The 18,816-nt window shown below is 39.6% G+C and overlaps 1 protein-coding gene across 1 annotated transcript in view; it reads right to left on the reverse strand.

Annotated features, from left to right (window-relative positions):
• LOC124162237 (mucin-5AC-like) overlaps positions 1 to 18,816 on the reverse strand; it is a 128,554-nt gene that overhangs the window by 70,824 nt on the left and 38,914 nt on the right. The window contains exons 11-14 of the mRNA XM_046538702.1: positions 18,661 to 18,804; positions 16,840 to 16,917; positions 7,829 to 7,921; positions 4,708 to 4,779 (exon numbers count right to left, since the gene is read on the reverse strand). Coding sequence (XP_046394658.1) covers positions 4,708 to 4,779; positions 7,829 to 7,921; positions 16,840 to 16,917; positions 18,661 to 18,804 — 387 coding nt within the window. The remainder of the gene's footprint in view (positions 1 to 4,707; positions 4,780 to 7,828; positions 7,922 to 16,839; positions 16,918 to 18,660; positions 18,805 to 18,816) is intronic.

An 18,816-nucleotide genomic window follows, 5' to 3' on the forward strand; every position in this document is an offset into this window, starting at 1 on the left:
AAAAAAGACCGGAGATGAGGCATTCAATATGACAGTCAAGATGACGGCTGAGTTAAAAACATGCAGTTTCCTGTTAAGAGAAATATTAAAATAGAAAAAGGAATATTTTATGACGATTTAAATTCCTAAAAATATGCTTTGATCGGCTCAAATGTGCCGATGTTAAGCGTGAGAGAAATGTACCGGTGGCTTGGCTGATGTTTCGCTAAACATATGACGATAGGCAGCAGGATTAACGGAAGGATTGCGACCATGGCATTCACATATGGCCTCAAAGTAACGTGATTTTCTTATTATCGCCTCTCGCAACCTTACTCCTACGGAATGAAGAGTAGTTATACTTTTACAGACTGAGGACGAGAGGATTGTGGCAGCCGAGTGGGAATGGCTCTTGGCTGCTGATCAATAGGGATCCTGGCTTCAAACCCTGGGTGAAGCCTTCGGAAACCCTAAAACAGAAAGGAAACAGGAATTGTGCGTGGAAATGAGTGAAAAAGGCTGCTTCTCTTGCCATCGCTGCTCCGTGGAATCAACGAATGCTTATGGCTTAGTCCGGGTTGAAAACTTCATCCTATTGCACCTATCCAGTTAGTATTAGGGTTGAATTACTTAGTGAATGAGACTGTATAATCTATTATTACTTATTTCCAAACAGTTAATACTGAGGTTGCGAGTTTTAAGCATCTTTGATTTTCCAGCTTGCGCCTATCAATTGGCGATTTAGAAATCGATGCACACGTTTGACCTTGGATTATTTAGATCTTGAATATCAACCGCGCTTATGATTCGCTGCAAGAACTTAACAGCAGGAGCTCAACCGGAACGGACCGTTCTAACGGATTGCTGGAGAGAGGCGTTCACTTTCACGTGGCAGATTATCGCCGGGCGGGGAGAGCTTCGTGACTGGACGCAATGTGCTGCCACTGTGAATGTGGCGGACGATTAGAGAACTTGAAACCCATGTGATCACTAAATACACATTGTCCGTCTTCTATTTGTTTATGCCTTCCTTCTTAAATATTTATACTATACCTCTCTCCGACAACTATTTTGAATGGCCTATGAGTATGTGCTGAATTTATATCCGGCATTTCTAGGACGTTTGTTCCTATATAAATTCTTGTGAATTGGCGATTATGGAGCCGTTTTCGAAATCCAAGTTTGATGAGGTTAAATGTTGCTTGAAGTATCAAGGGAACGGAAATATATCATTGCAGTATTGAATTATATCCTTCTAATGAAAAAGTTTGAGGGACTGTGGAGGAGAGTGAGAGGACTTTTGGCGCCCGGATGATGCATGCACCCCTAGCCCATTAAAATACTCTGTGAGTGCAGGGAACTGACCACATCACTCCACGTAGGTACACGCCTGTGGCTTAGTCTGAGGTGAGCTCTATACTCACTCAACCTTATATATGTCTTCGGGTTGAATCGGAGATGGTACAACTTGTTCAGAATTCGACGTCACTAAATGTGGCTTTGATTACCGAATGAACGCTAATGTCACTTTTTTCGGTTATCTTTGAATAGGCAACGTTTTTTTGCCATCTCTTTGGCGGAGGTGAGGATAAAAACTTCAGAAAAATTTCCATAACCATATTTGCCACTGTCAAAGCACAGATGAGGATACAAATCGGTTAGCCTCTTTATAGCAGTTTGAATGCAAATTGAGTGGCAAATACTGAAAATGTATTCTCAATTATCTCACATTTCTGTTAATCGCGTGCGTTGGATTAAATATGGCTCTTAGTATAGGCCATATCTAAGACACTCGCCCTTTCTTTAGCCTTGACGGATCCCTCCCTCATATCGTGGCTATGAACTCATATCTATGAAGGCATGCCCGTCAGATTCTCGTTTCGACTACATTGAGGTCATTACAAACACTTCATTCCGAATTTCGTACATATTGTGTTCTTCATACTACTTTCCCGATCTTTCGATGCTGTAAAGCCTCTAGGGTGGTCACAAGAAATCAATGCACAAAATTTTCCGGTGGACCCGCCATTGAATTTTCAACTCCTCATGATCACGTGAACTCATGCCTCATTAAGGCACAGGATGGAAAAAATATGTGCGACTTTTAGCAAATAATCGAAGTTTATCTTCCTTAAAATGAAAACTGTTTGCCGCAGGAACTTAGTAACGATGTAATTAAATGGAAAATGTAATTGTTTTTAAGTTTTGTTCAATGCAAAGTTTTGACGAATCTAACAGAGTTGTTTGTGCACATTACGTATTTTACAGGTGGAGATGTGGTGATTGTGTAGCAGACTATGCAGGATCACATACAAATGTTTGGCGCTCTGAAAATCTCAAAATTCGTACATAACTGCTGCCCAGAACATTTTTTTTTAATTTTATGAGTTAGAAATGGAAAATTGGTGGGTGTTTTAAAATAATTTTAGTATAATAATTCTATCAGTAATGTGTAGCGTTTTTTAAGGTCGAGCAGTCTATACCCTTCTTCTAGCTATTTTGACAAAATGGCTCGCCACCGTGGTCACCTTGGTCCAAATATGTTTCCTGAATATGTTTCCCAAATATGCATCAGCAATGCAAAATAGAAAAGTGATATGAAACGCATTGAAAGCTCTGGGGGAGAGGCCAATTTGCAATGAATAAATAGTTGAATGCTCATATTTTTACCTCCTTCCTGGTAATCTCTCGCAGATTTTTCTACGCCGCTCACCATTGGCCCTTTGCATGCATGTGCATCCTTTCACTTTCCCCCTCCCCCTTCCCCTTTCCCCGCGTCCCCCTCTTAATTACCTCGCCGTGAGCGCTCCACTCCCAACTCTGCGTGTTTCGTGAAAGGATTCTGGCATTCAAATCCGCCGTGGCTCCCGAGGTAACTTCCTGGGCGTTGAGCGAATGCTGAATTTACGGGAGAAATTTTTCCGAAAGATTGCCTCGGGATATTCTCCGGAAGGAAGAAATTGGAGGCCTTTGGTTATGTTTGACGGCTGATGACTGCGGAGTGCGGGGGAGAGCTCTCGTGCGCCTCAAAGTACACGTACGTGGTGTCAAGAGGGGAACCCACCAGCTGACGAAAGAAATTACGGATAGGAGATGCGAGTCCCGCTAGACTTCATTTGACTCGAAAACGAATTCCCAGATTCCTATCCGTTCGGCAAAACATCTCTCTCGGTTTGCCGATTCTGTCGGACCTGGAAATGCAATAATTTTATGTTCTTCGCGTCACAGTGAAAGATTCTCGAATCGATGAAGCAATGGAAGCCGAGGTACGTTAATGCCGCGTATCTAGCGGCCCAATTCGTCCGCTCCCTCGCATAGACACGTAGCCGCTGGTGGGCAATTGCTTCATTGCAAGCTCCAATCCCGCAATTCAGTAATTTTAGAGGGTCGAGTATAGTTGGAACGGCATTACAGTACATGCTACAGCGGTTGGCGTGGTAAGCAAGTGGAACACGGTGCACTTAAATTAGAAGGAGGCTACCCGTTCCTAATCCATTCAAATAAAACACAGCCTATCCTACTCTACATCACTCAATTCTTATCTCTACCATACATACGATAACAAGTGAGCTCTGAGCACTTGTTTCTCAACTTTTCAAAATATCAAGGATCGTGTTAATCAGGGGAATATATATAATTGTGGAGGGAACACAGCCTTCTTCGAAATAGAAAAATAAAAATAGAATTAGTAGCGTATGGATGACTTCTTGAGTGTTCCTTCAAGGATCTAGCCAATGGATCCGGCTTCAAATCCCGACGCCAGAAGAGATATTTCAGAGATCCTGTGATCCCTACTTGAGTGGTCTTCGGAGGGCCCTTTATGTACAGCGCTCCGTCCGTCGGATGGGACGTTTGACCGTTGTCCCCTTGGCGCCTTTCGTTGAGATTAGCGTAATGCCGACGCCGGGTTTCTCTCCACCCTCTCTTCCCTTCCCCACGGCGCAGATGACCTCAGCTGTGGATTGCCTACTCCAAAGACGCTGAATGATTTTAATAAACCTTGCTCGCGGCATACACCGATTCTCCGTCTCATATGTTCCAATACATTTAAATGAAAATTACAAAGAAGTATTCAAATTAGTCAAGACACCCTCGCATTGATCTTGGCCTTCCCTTAATCTATTATTCCCTTAATCAAAACTTAAATTGCTGCTGTTGAAGCAATGCTGCAAGCGGACGAGCAGAAGTAGAAATCTGGAGAGGAAGAGAGATGAGCCCGTGGACAGAAATCGTCGTCGCATTGGATTTGAAGGATATTCCCGGAGTGGCGTGAGATCGTCTCTTGTCATCGCTCTGCATTGGGGACAAAGCAATGCTTTGAGTTACTAATGGCGTTCGTCAACTCAGAGCCAAACGTATGGGAGCAACCCCCCCCCCCCCCCCGAAATGAGTATCTAGATACTCCGATCGTTTAAATCATGTATTTTCAATACTGCTTACGTTTTTCTGAATATAGCCAAGTGTTGAATTTATAGAAAGCTCATTAATAAAGTTCTCCATCACATTATTATAGCGAGACACTCTTTTTAACATAGAGGAACACACTGGGAATTTCCTAACCTTCTATGAACTACTTTTTTTATCAAAATAACAGGATTGAGGTTGCGCATTCATTTGAGAATGCCAATTAAATGACCCCTAGTAAACTGCGCACATGTACACTCAGTGTTTCAATTATTTGTGCTGCGTTCTCAAAATAGAAGGAGTGTTATCGAAAGGCTCTCTCACCTGTTTCCCGTCTCCTGATTGGCTGCGAGTGAGCGGCTTCCTGGATCCCGGAGCCGGAAGTTGCAGCGGCAACTGCAAGGGAGAGAGAATCTTGGTAAGACGGGCGATAAGGGTCCCACGGATAAATTAATACAGTTCCGAGGGTGCGCTTTCTCTGTTAGGGGTGCGACTTCCGGGAAGAGCTGTTTGGGGGGGTTGGGAGTTGTAGCTGCGGCTCTCATTTTGGGGTAGGTGGTCCACAGCTGAGGGCATGGGCACCAGACGAAAGGCAGGGCGGAGAGCCTCCAAATTATCCTACTTTAAACGAAAGGCGCCGACCGATAAACGTCCCATCCGACGGACGCAGTTGTGTCCTTGAGGAGACCTCCACGCAGGCACCCAAGCAGTCCCTCGAATATCTCGGACACCGCCGAACAGCGGTTCTTTCCGGACAGAAGTTCCATGCGCAGTCGGACGAATTTGTGGGTGTTTCACTGCTTTGCGGCGTCTTTTCATATTAAATCTCTTATGTATAGCGGCATTTCAAATAAAATAAAAATATATTCTGTGCGTTTTCGAATATTTAAACTATTTACTGAGATGCAATGGTGCTCTTGCGAGCACTTCGTAGCATTATTAGGTCGACAGATTTACTTATGGAAGAAGGGGAGCTATCACTTAGAGATGTTTCAGTATGCATACATTTATCATCTTCTAATAATTAGAGATGGGTCGAATAGCAGATTTCTCGAATTCGAATATCGAATTCGAATATTAAATCATAGCTCGAATATTCGAATACCTCGAATTTCGAATACCTCGAATACTAAATGATGAATGCTGGAATGTTTGACTCGGTTGCCTATGCAGCAGGCAACACAAGATTTTGGGGAGTAATTTTGATTTCCTTAAAGTGATTCGAACAGGAATTTAGCTGATTAATGAATAATTTAATTTTATGGAAACAATTGGGCATATAATTAATTCAACTAACATCGCTTTACCCCCACTCCTGCTGCCAAGTGCTAGCTGACAATCTGAGGCATTTTGCAAAATACAAGCTCTTTTCCACCGGATTTTCTTCAATTATTTTCAGTCCATCTTTGGGAGTTCTCACGAGATAAGAAGATGAATTGGAATTGCTATCAGGGAGAAACCAAATATTCTGAGAAAATATCCTTTTGTCTGTGACTGTAACAATAAAGATTTATAGCACCACTCATAAATTGTAACTTGATATATGTTTTCGGAAAAAAATACCGCATCAACTTCCGAGAAGCTCTGCTGCTCATATCGAGTTTCGCCAGAATGCTAAGTCTCCGTCGTGTTTTGACATTTATTTCTTTGCGTAAAATGCTTAAATAAACTCAGAAATACGTCGTGTTTGGTCTTATTCTTTTTGAAATTACGCGCACATTACTAATATTTCAATTCAATAAAGGTGTAACATCAATTGACGAAAGTCATTCTTAGACACCCTTTGTGCTAATAGATGACTCATGCAGCGGTTGACCTCCACAGAAATGGGGAACTTCGAAGCTGGTAGGAAAAAAAAAGGTCAGTGGGGGAGGAAAGGGAGGGCCCGAAACACGTTTCTATTGTTCTCGCGTATTTTTTCGAAGCTAAGGTCTTCGTAATATGATCCCTGCGCGAGCTGTGACCTTTTTTTTATTTTGAAGAAGAGGAAAGCCTCAGAGGGGGGGGCTAGTGCTGAATGGAGAGGGATACCGGACCTTGGGAAATGCGCTAATGTAAGTATCCCACGGTACTCACACAGCAGTTGACCTCCAGAAATGGGGAACTTCGAAGCAGGTAGCCAGAAAAAGGTCAGTGGGTGAGTAAAGGGGGGAGGGCGTGAAACACGTTTTTATTGTTCTCGTAACTCGATATTTTTTTCGAAGCAGGGGTCTTCGTAATGCGATCCCTGCGCGAGCTGGGACCTTTTGTTTGATTTCGGAGAAGAGGAAAGCGTCAGAGTGGTTGAGGCGAGTGCTGAATGGAGGGGGATAGAGGATCGTGGGAAATGCCCTAAGGTTGCTATCCCACGGCACTGAGTTTCTCCCGGTGGGGGGAATCGGGGATTTTCGGATTTTTTCACCCGACTATTTTCGGTTCCCCTCGTCGAACACTTTTCACCGCTAAAATCCACGAATTTTAATGCAATTCGTCAACTTGCGTAAAACGGCGCTGCGAGCACTAAATGACTACAGTTCTCTACATTTTTCCGAGTCACTACCAACGACGTGCGTGCGACAGTGTATGACGCGAAATTCAAAGTATTCGAGGTATTCGAGGCGGTACTTTTCGCATAACTATTCGAAATCTCGAATATCGAATACTTTCTAGTATTCGAGGTATTCGAGTATTCGCGGATACTATTCGCACATCTCTACTAATAATACATAAAATTCTTATGTTACAGTTTTTTTTGTAGCCAAACTCCTCGGAAACGACTGGACCGATTCCCATGAAAGTTTGTAAGGTCTGAGAATAGGATGTAAACTATTTTTCGTTATTCCTCAGGACCCATGAGGCTCTGAGGCACATGAGGCCGTCAATCATTTACATAAGAAATACATGTAAAGTTCGTCTTTAATACCTGTAGACCTTTTTTTTTTGCATATTAAAATTAGTGATAATGGTCACATTTAGTTGAGACATATGCCCTTAGAAAGAACAGAAAATGAACTTTCTTATTATTTCTATCAAATTTTGTTTTCCACGCCGTGGTGAATGGTGAATTTCGAAAAAAACGAGCATTCAAAAAATGCTGAAGTTTTATTGTTTTTGGCTAACTGTCCCCTTGACAACTGTCAGTATTGTTTATGTTGCTTGAAATCTTTTTCTATCACAATAAATTACGAATGGCATGTTCCAACGAGAGGATGTATTGCTGACACGAATCCCTATTATTCCGACAGATGTGCCAATTGAATTGAAACGGGATGAATTTTCAATTAGGTTGGCATTCGCAATAAAAAAAATAGTCCTCAAGGGCAAACGATGCCTGTTTTTGGCTTAGATATGAGCACACCATGTTTTTCACACGGTGTACGTGAAATTTATCATTTAATTAAGTCGTAAAATAAGATTTTTTATAGATGAAATAGGTGTGGAGGTATGCGTGCCAAATGACGTTTACCTTGTTTCCTAGACTTCCGGTGACTGAGTTCTCTTTGGCAGCACTGTCGTCGATGGCAGTTTTCGGTCCGACGCGGCTTGCAACGTCTCCGATCTATAAATTAGACACAAAGGTATAAAAAAAAACTGCATTGCCCCTGTAAGTATGGAATTAAGGAATGTTAATTTGCACTTAATTCGTGAAATGAGCGGTGAGATAAATATAAAAAAAGCTGTGCTTTCTAAATTCTAACCCAGGTGTTGTTACTGTGACCCTAATATCCCTAAGGCTAATGGTGTAAATGTTAGTGAATGCATGTATTCAGATAGCAGTTGTGCAGTTAGTTTAAGGATACAGAAACTTATGATTTTTCATTGCTGGAATTCTTGTCGGTGAAATATTAGATAAATATTAGATATGTTTTCGAAATATTAATACATTAAAAAATGGTGGAATTGGATGGCGATACAGCTCTTAAAAAAGCGCAAAATTTGACCTGCGTTGTTTAATTGATATTTTTCTTCTTATCTCAATTTAATATCGAGAGAAATAATTGAAATGCGATTAATTTTTTCGCGTACCAATAATTTTTATTCCATTTCTCTTCTTAAACAAATCCAAATTTTTGGAGAGTATTTCATTTTTCTAATCGTTACTCGGATTTGCCTTTTATTGATTGATTTGAAGGATTAGCAGTATCATATATTACTCTTGTTATCTTAAACATTCTCTAATAAGTTGAGTAAAAATTATATTTAAAAGTATATATCATCCAGAATTTCTCTTCAATCTCGATATTTCATATTTTTACGATTTTGGAGTTTTCAGATGTGCTTGACACTGATAAGTATTTATTATTTTCATCTGAAATATTCTCGATTTGCCATTTTTTAAAAGTGATTTAAATTACATTTTTAAATTTAAAAACTGAAAAGCATCAAATCCTACCTATCACCACACACACACACACACACACAAGAAATTGTGTCAGAATGAAGCCAACATGTTATTTTGAGCGCCCTTCCGAAAATGAAGTCGGATGGATCGATCCTATTCTGAGTCTTCTTGTGCCACGTCGTGCATTTGGTCAACAAAATTAGATTAGAGAAATTATATCTTGGCTAGTATCGCTGAAATTTATTTTCCTGGGAAGCCTGCTCCATGGAATGAATCAATCAGATATTTACTTATCTTATTTAATGAAAATTTTACTCAAATGACTGATATTAGACTCGAGTCCATCCGATTTTATTTTCTTTCGTGGAACCACATCCATAACGATAGGAATGGGTTAGGCACGGAGCTTCTCGCATTGCTTTGAAGCATTCCGGCAATTGCAGTCTCTCTGCTCATTTCCTACACTATTGATTTATAATTTTCCTTTAAAAATGTGAGCTACCCCTCTCATTTTCCCAAAAGCACCGTCAAAATTACCCCAATTGACTTTTATAGTGCTCAGTGATGAGGTCTTATTAAGAACCATAAAACCGTTGAGGAATGTATGCCCGTAAAATTAATCTTATTTCCGATATTTGACGTGTATACACCAACAAAGAGTTCCCGTAAACCATCCATATCTCGCTTTTTATTCCGCTTATATCATTCATCCTAACACGTTATCTCTGCTTTTTTGTAAGCCATAATTCATAAAATCTTTTTCTGATAATATTTGTATTTTTTGTTATTCGTGAAGAACTGTTTAGAAACGTGGGTTTTCCATTTAAGTTCTTATTTTGCCATCAAGATTATCTTAAAAAATATTGATTTGTCAAAGCAACAGTCTATTTATGCATAAAATTTAGTCTCCTATCGATTTGTTGGTTACTTTGAGAAAATATTCATGTGGGTGGCAACTTGTGTGTTTTCATATTTTCAATATACAATATAGTGGATGACTAGGGTAGTTCTTTTTCGCCTTAACTTTTATTTTACTTGTATTATTTTAATGCCAAATTGCCATTTAGGTTAGAAGTGAATGAAGTCATTTTAGGTTTTAAGTTAAAATTTCAAAACTTGGTGGCAAAAAATATTCCACTGATGTTTCCTGTAAAAGTGGACACTTTTTCGATTGGCAATACTTCGGTGAGGAATCTTGTCGCACGGTGGATCTGCAAAAGGTAACCCCGCGCCCAATTGCGTCCTGTCCCAACTGCATTCTGGGGAGCATTCGAAGGAACCGCTCCTCGGGTGCGGACAGGTCCCAGCTCTCGTCGTGGAAACCGCACTTGTGATGCCGCGCTCGTTCTCGTGTATGGGTGTGGATGCCATTGGTCACGTACGGAATCGTCCTCTGCGCCAGCTACGTGTATTTAATCCTCGATCGGCGATTGAGTATAAGCAGCCGTCATTAGTCGCCCATATTACGCTAGGACTTTCCGGATGCTTTCATTGCCTCCGGAAATGCCTCATAGCGTGCGAAATCACTTAACATGAAGATGGTCTCCAATTGCGCCCTGCTCATCATCTGCGTTCATCCATTTGGAGCTAAACTGGCTACTACCCGTTATAACGATGAAACGTTTAAGTGATCCCAACACCTTGTGGTTATGTCTTTTTCACGAGATCTTGATGCTTGCTTGTATTTACGGCAGTCTCCAACAATGTCCTTGGTGTAAATAGGAACCAGCGGAGTGTTTGCTTCTAATTGGTTGTCTGGGTAAAACGACATGGAAGTTTTAATCGCTGTCATGCATTTTTTCTGCCTAAGGAATAAGGCTAGCGAATTTGAATGGAGTTGGTTGTGCAATCAGTCTGGTGTTCATGGTAAAAATAGCACATGTATTCTCAACCAAAATTAATAAAATATGTTTTTTGCTTTTTTGCTAAGTTCTGCCCTCCGCATTATTCTGTAATTTTGCAGGTAGTGAGAATAAAAGAAAATTTTCATTACTCAGTGATGAATTTCGAATATTCCGGCCGTAATGATAGACAAGGTTACATGATGGCAACTAAAATGTAACTATATAAATGTCAGAATGAGGGATTTTCCCTTCAAGTAAACTGAACTGTATTCTTCCTTCCGTTTACACAAACTGATATATGCATACACCTCATTGTGATTTATCCGCGAAGATTATTCACGCTACTGCACTGAAAAAATGTTGGGCAAATGTGTTAACGTATTGGTTAAGTGAAGTATAGGAAAATGCTTCAATAGAAGGAGGAATTAAAGGAAACAGTGCTGTTCGGTGATGCTGTAATTAGGGCAGTGATGGCCCCACCACAGCTATTACCTCTATTCTAATTCCAATTCTCCGCAATCAACCAAAGCCCATGGATTCCCCGTCACCAAAAGCTGGGTAACCTACTGCCTTGCGGAAATCATTGGAATTTTAATTTTCAATCGCTGAATATTTATTTCTAAGGTTTAATCAAAGAGTCCACTTCAGTCGCAGTTGAAATCGGGTGTGTATTTTTCTGCTTGAAGAACTTAAAACTTAGGGCGTCATTTGAAATGGCCCAGTCAGTGTCTTCCATCATTGCAATGAAAGTGCTCAACACTTTCTTACAGCCTTTTCGATATTTCACCTGCTATCAGCTGCGACGGATTTTTTGTATCATGATATGAGGAACAGGAGACACATTTTTGAAGTCGGGTATTAATTAGCAGGGCGTTGTGCATCTGGATGTGATGAAGAGTGAGGTGTCTAATGTCCTATCCCCCCGTGGATGATTGCAAAGAAGATGTTTATTATCTCCGACCGGAATTGTCAAAGCCCTCAAGAAGCCGATGGGAGCGCAAGGCAGACGGCAAACCCTTTCTTCACCCCCTCCCCCCCTCCTTACCCCTCCTCCTCCTCCGCCGCCCCCCTCCCTACCCCTCCTCCTGCTCGTTTTCATCCTAGCCCGTGACGTCACTTCCTCCACCGCGCCCTCCACCACTCTGACCACGGCGTAGCGAGTGGGGGCGTGCGGGAGGGGGAGCTGCGCCCCCCGCCTCCTCCGCCCCCCCCAAGATGAGCACCCTCTGCCACTCTCCTCTCGGGCGAATTCGTTGTGGTCCAGTGGTGAGAGAGATCCCCACATCTGAAACAGTACCTGCTAGTCATGTTTCAATAGTCAAAGTTTGTGGCGCCACTTCTGCTCCAGGTCGAGAAATTTTAGCTCCCCTTACAGTTTTTGTTTTCCTTGGCCTCCCACCGAAAATATTTTGTTTGTGGTCCACGATACATCCACTCACAATCAGAGGGTTATGTTACTTGCAAATTGATCATTCTGTCTCGATTTCCGTCAGATTTTATGATTATTTCGTGTGCATATTTACTGCGCACTTGCCCCGATGTTCACTTTTGGTTTCAATTGTCCACATCACCCCTTGCACTGCAAGTGACTGCGGCAGTGGATTAAATGCGGGGTGGTGGTGATTGTGAGTCGAGTCGAGTCCCCGACGTGGATATAATTACTCGTATTTTTTTCAGGTCGTTCACTCGTTTTGTGTATCTTAAGAGTTTTCAAATAATTTTAAATTCGCTGCACCAGCATCATATAATTAAAAAAACTGTAATGAGCCACATAAAAGTTAAGAATATAGCCCTCATATTCATCGCTTATTACTTCACTTGGGTTTCGCGTTGAATATGCTCTTTGGTTCTCAATTAATGCAACGATCCAACGAATCTCTCATCACGGATTCGTCCAATTGATTGGTGGGCTGAAAAAGAAACCTTGTATCTCTTTTGTACATGCAAATCCTAGAAGACCTAGATATGTCTCCACTTATTGTAATGACGCACCTTTATATCGTCATTACGTTAGGTGGAGCGTCTTTTTGAGTATTTCAAACCTACAGGAATGCTCAATTGTTCATAGTCATACTTACCAGCATAAAGTTTGTTTAACAATTTTAATTTTTAATTTCAATAGGCAAATTAATAACCATTATTCTATTCAACTAATAGGCAGTGTTCTTATTATTTCTTTAATAATCGAAACTTTTCCTCCCTTGAGAAAATGATTCTTGAAAAAAATTGTGCACCCTGGGATTAGAAACCGGGTCTCGGTAGTAAATAGATGCGAACTCTTTAACAGATTTTAATTCATTTGAACGCCAGTTCATGATTAGAAAATAATTATTAAGTGATCACCGTGGAAATGTGAATCGTGGAACCGTTAACCATGGCAAAGCGAAGAATGGAAAAGCGTGCGAAAAGGCACATTAAAATATTCGTTTTCACCTGTCTTCCTTTAACTTGTATTCATATATTGGTATAAAAACAAATTAAGATACGTTATAAACACTGAGTAAGTACTGATAAATAATTATGACAATCAATTCCTAAAAGTTATAGATTTTTATGACCAAAAACATTTGGAAAAAAACCTGAGACACAGCAATCTGACGATTTTACCAGTGTGGACATGGCGCCGGCAGTGGTTAAGAAAAGACATAATATTCAAATAACAATTTTATCAGTTTTGGTGCCTCATAATTTCTAATACAAACATTCGCAATCAAAACAAAAATTTTCGCGATAAAATTTAAATAATAACTTTTAATAAAAACACGCAGAATAATATTTCACTCGTAAAAAAATGAAGGAAAGTGCGATTCGGCACTGCTAATTTGACATTATACCATTCGCTCTTACCAATTCTCCATGTCACGAATTACTAGCATATACAAATTGAAGATTGCCATAGTTTTGAAGTGGGAATCATGGAAAAAGGATCTAGGACTGTAAACAATGGAGTAGCCAACTAAAGGAAAACATATGCTTCACAAGAAACTTCATCGATAATTCAGACCCAGTCTTGAACTCCTGAGGTATGGAAGAGCAGATGAGCATGATGTTGAGTCAGCATTGCGCGGACAGATATTAGACATGGTGGAGTGAGGTAAAACAGTTGCCTTAATAGCTGGGCTGCTGAATGTGTCCCGAAACACCGTTTATTGCAAGGTAAGGCGTTTCAAGGAAGGCGAATAGTCTCTGATAGAGAGGCGAAGGAGCGGCAGACCTCGAGCCACCCACATTTTCGAGCACATCAGGATTCGCCATTTGATCGAGGATGATCATTTGTGTCGATAGAGTAGTTGCCTTATCCTGGGAAGCGCCATTCGAATGCAGCTACGCAACAGTTAGAAGGCGGGTGATGGAGCATTATTTTTAACGATTCAAAACAGCCCTCAAGCCATTCGTAACAGACCGACAAAAGCATTCGAGACTGTTATTCAGCGGGGACAATTTAGTTAGGGAATGGGCTTTTCCGGACTTAACCATTTTCGCATAATATAACAAGGAAGAATAGAATTGGGGGGAAGAGTAATACACGGTATGAATCAAATTCTTTCATTTCGTAAACTGCAAAGAAATGTGTGCATTGTTTTGTCAATAATGAATAAAGGGCATTGATAAGTGTGTTAGAGTGCATGGGACTCATTTGTGAATGACAGTCAGTGAATGCATTGGGGAATTTTTTTGTTTTAGATAATCAATTATGGTTATTATATTTCCCGTTAAATTAAAACCGACACAGGGTTTTATCATTGCTTAAGTGTGCATACTTACTCTAGGGAATAAGGGCCCTTCACCGCCGATTTAAGTCTCCCTCATTTGCAAATCTTCATAATGTACTTTAAACCTTCAAAATGTACTACCCATTCATAGAAATTATAAGTCCAACGCCAATTCCTTACTATTGTATGACTCATTATTGTTTAAAAAAAGCGTATAAAGCTGTAGCAGTGAATTATAAATAATTTGAAATCTATAAAGAAATACAAAACGAGTGAAGTAACCCAAAAAATAATTAGCAGTCTTTTCCACGTCGGAGACTCGATCTCTCAACCACCATCATCTCAATCGCACGCTTGCTACACTAGGACACCGCGACTTTAAACGATTACAGAATACCTACGTTAAATAAAAACCAACAGCGAAAACCGGGGTAAGTACGTAGTAAATGCGCACGAAATAATCATTAAATGAGGCATAAATCGAAACAGAGTGATATATTTGGAAGTAACTCTGAATCTCGTTAGATAAGTGATAAGATAACTCTAAGTCTCGTCACATTTGGAAGTCCCTATGAGTCTTATACCTATATATCTTCGTGCGAAAACGAAATATTTTCATGCAGCAACCAAGGAAAACGAGTAAGGAAAGTAAAATTTCTCGAGGAGCAGGAGCGGTCCACAAGCATTGTCCTAAAAGTTTTGAAAGTGACTGTACGTCTGCATTGAATTCTCTTTTCAATGGCGTTATTGTGCCAGGATTGGTCGTTGGGTTGAGAGGTTGTTGCCGTGCAGGTGGGAAATTTGACTTTTTTTGACAAATTCACTGATGCCTTACTTTTTTAGTTTTTGGGAGGCTAGATTCGAAGACCTTTCAAAGTCTTAATATCGTCTGGATCCTTGTGAGAATGTTAATTTACGAGTACAAATTGTTAGAAAATACCCATGCGATTATACTCCAAATTATGTATATCTATTTCCTCTCTCTAACTCACTTAATTCTTCAAGTGGAAGATTATTTGGTGTAAATAAGAGTGGAGCTCGCACCGGACAAAGTCGCAGTCGAGTGAACTAGTTTCTTCCCGTGAGCCACCGCGTTGAGTCACCACGCGCAGGCACTCCGCTTTGTTTCTGGAGTGCCGAGCATGGATTCGAATTTCAGTGTTATCATCATTGCCAGTGTGACGTCACATTTTGATTCGGCATTCGGCACCTTTTGGCCGATGCGAAGAGTGGCAATTAAGAAACCATAATATGTTTCCGAACAGCGCAAATACACGCAAGTGAAATCGCAGACGCTTCACTGCTGGAATCAAAGCGCTTTCTACTATGCATTAAACCTTTCTTGAGTTTTAAATACAGTATTCTGGAAGTGTTTCTATATTTTTCTATAGTTTCTATATTATCATTTCCTCATAATTTTGCTTTCGCTTTTGAAACTTTCTTGTCCAGTATGAATTTGATTGACGTGTTTGATAAAGAGAGAGTTACACGGAGAATTGGTGCAAAATTCTTTATTATTCGTCAATATAATTTATCATGAGTCATTTAGTTATACAGTGAATGCCATTTTGTTGCTCATTTATCTCATTTCCAAAGTAAGTCTACTTCATCCTTTAATTCATGGGTATCTAATATTCCTCTATCCGGCCCCATCTTCGCCAAAAGGAAAAAGATGTTTCATACAATCTTTCTATGGTTTGCAAATGGCAAATGGTCAAGCAATAAAATTATCTTTGTATACTTATGGAATTATATATAATAAAATGTAATATATAATAAAATTAGCTGTGTATACATATGAAAATATTTGGTAAAGCTTAAAAATACGAATGATTTCTGCGTTATTTGAGGCATGAGTGCGTGAAATATGGTCATTATTATGAAGCAATAAAAATAACTTTGTTTTTCGACACGCGCTTATTTAAATAACTTCAGTGCAGCCTTGATAAGAGGATTTTCATCATGAATGCCGATCGCCATATAAGTCCAGGTCACAGTGAGGTTTTCCAATAAATATTTGTGGAAAGAGAAAGCTATTTCTATTGTTCCATAATTACCATGACATGTTTGATAAAAAGTGGTACATGCATCGAAGTATTTTATTATCAAAAGCTGCAGAGAGATTTACCTTAATTTCATAGAAGCATTTTAGTACAAAACTAATTTAACTTATGCTAGCGTATTATTTTATATATTTAGTGGATAATCATAAATATTATACAGGTTATAGTCAAGTTCTTCAAACTAATGTCAAGAAATGCTATATATGCCCAGGAATAAGTCATAAGACTTCTTTTGAAATATATTGAGCTATTAGGAAATTGTAATTACCATGACATGCTCAAATTTCTTCAGAAATTCAATGTAAATTTAAGACGCTGTAGGTTAGTAAATATATCATACTGATTTAGCGAATCGTGTAATGACATTTCGTTAATTTTCCTGGAATTCAAAGCTTTAAATATTTCCATTTTTTAGCCATCTGTAAATCAGTCACTAAATTCATGATCAATTAGAACTTTGAAATAGTAGGCTCATGGGGATGCTATTTGTGACTTTTGTCTATTATGCATCTTACCTTTTTGCCGGATGGGATTTTAGCACTGGACGGCTTCTTTGCGTGAGTCAGGGCTGCTAGTTTTCTTCGAGTTTCGTCCTGAACTCCCATGTGTTCCGCAAGAAAGAAGAAGGAACATTTAGAGAGTAATTGTGATCACAATTTAAAGTTTTATTTAAATATATATTCGAGTATTTATTTAAACGTTTGTTCGATTAAATATAGTTCGAGTATCGAGTATTTACCCTAGATTTTCTTTTCCCTGCAATATTTACCTTTACCTTATATTCAGTCGCTTAGTTTTAACTTCCGCCCAACATTCCGTCGAGTTAATGAACCTGATGAGGATGGTGAGGTTTGAAGATAGGTTGCTGTATATTTCTTGGCTATTAAAACATTGCTTTTAATGAAAGCTAATTTTTTGGTCACTGTAGCATGAATAATTTTCTCAATAATTAAGATAAGTGTCTTGAAGCCAAAAATAGTTATTGGTGGAAAGTTAGAAGTGTGTTTAGCTTGGATGATAGTCTTAATTATGATGGCTTAATGTATTTTTTGTAGCTTACAATGAATTCGCGTCAGCTTTTTACATTTTATGAATTTTACGAATAATTAATGCATGCATAATTTGCGAATGTTTTAATAATAAAAAATATTTCAGCAATAGGCTATTTAGGGATCAGTCGTGGAAATTGGTGAATTATCTAGGGAAGTGAGGGAATTTAAAAATGGGATATTACTTGCCACCCTGGTTTTAGGGACTTTATCCGCGAATAAATTTTCCTTTTGATTAAAAATCTATTATAATTGATTATTAAAAACGTAAAGAAATCGTGCTATCATAAGTAAAATGCGATGAAGACGTCGTTTCGATCGTGATAGGTTCACATTTTAAAGGCGAGAGAGTTTATTATAATTTATGAATGGGACGGAGGCGAGGTTGGAGCGCAAGAATCGTTTCACACACATTAGAATACGCAAAAAATGAATCGAGATTGATCACGATTTATTTCATAAGAGCACATTGTTGGAAGGAGAATAGAAGGATGTCTATGATACGGACGTGCTGGCTGGTTGGCATTTTCAAAACCTATGTTTCCGACTTTAATATTTGACCTTGAATATCTAAAAGCAATCCCTTAAAAATGATATTTTACTTCTCCTGCATAGTGATATGCAGTCCGAAAATATTTTAAGGGAAGATTTGCGGCACGGATGAAAAAATCAGGGATCATTACATCAACATTCCACGGATGCCAGCACCACCGTGACTGACTTGTGGTAACATTTGTTGAACATTACTGTTATAGAATTGCAAAGTGTGTATAATCCCGTTACGCTAACGGAATGGCATTGGATTCCTGAATCTTTCACATTTTTCATGACCAAAATGAAATCTCCAATCTAGTTTTTATGTGAATTAACCCCCAAATATTTACAATCACTACAGTGGGAAATATTCTCGCCGAACAAGATGTACGACCATATTATCCTTGTTTATCCCTCTCATAACTTTTGCCTTTTTTCAAGTAAACGTGCATTTTATTGGCCGTCATCTGTGAGGATAATTTATCAGAGTTGTTTTGAAGGGATAACCGCTGTTATCTGATTTTGAACCTTCGGGAGAATACGCAATCACTCGCAAATAGAGCTTACTTTGGAGCCAACAGTCCCGCATGAATGTCATTACTGAGTATTAAAAACAACAACGGATTCAAAACGACGCTCGCGATAGGCTATCTCCGTCAAACACCCTTCACCACTTCTTTCAAAAATGCAAAATTAGTCTCTCATTTGATCCTTGCATATTTCCTCAGTCAATTCAATTCAAAGGCGTCTTACCCGAGGCGAAGGCTCCGTCTGGCTTTCTGGCGATCCTTTGAAGAAATAATCTCCTGGAGAGCTTCCGACCGACGTCACCGTGACCAGGGGCTCAGAGGCCTTTGTTATTAATCCCGCTGCCGGCGATTCCGTAGTTCTAGTCCTCTGCAATGTGAA

Source organism: Ischnura elegans, chromosome 7 (assembly GCF_921293095.1).
Source record: "Ischnura elegans chromosome 7, ioIscEleg1.1, whole genome shotgun sequence".
Taxonomy (NCBI): domain Eukaryota; kingdom Metazoa; phylum Arthropoda; class Insecta; order Odonata; family Coenagrionidae; genus Ischnura; species Ischnura elegans.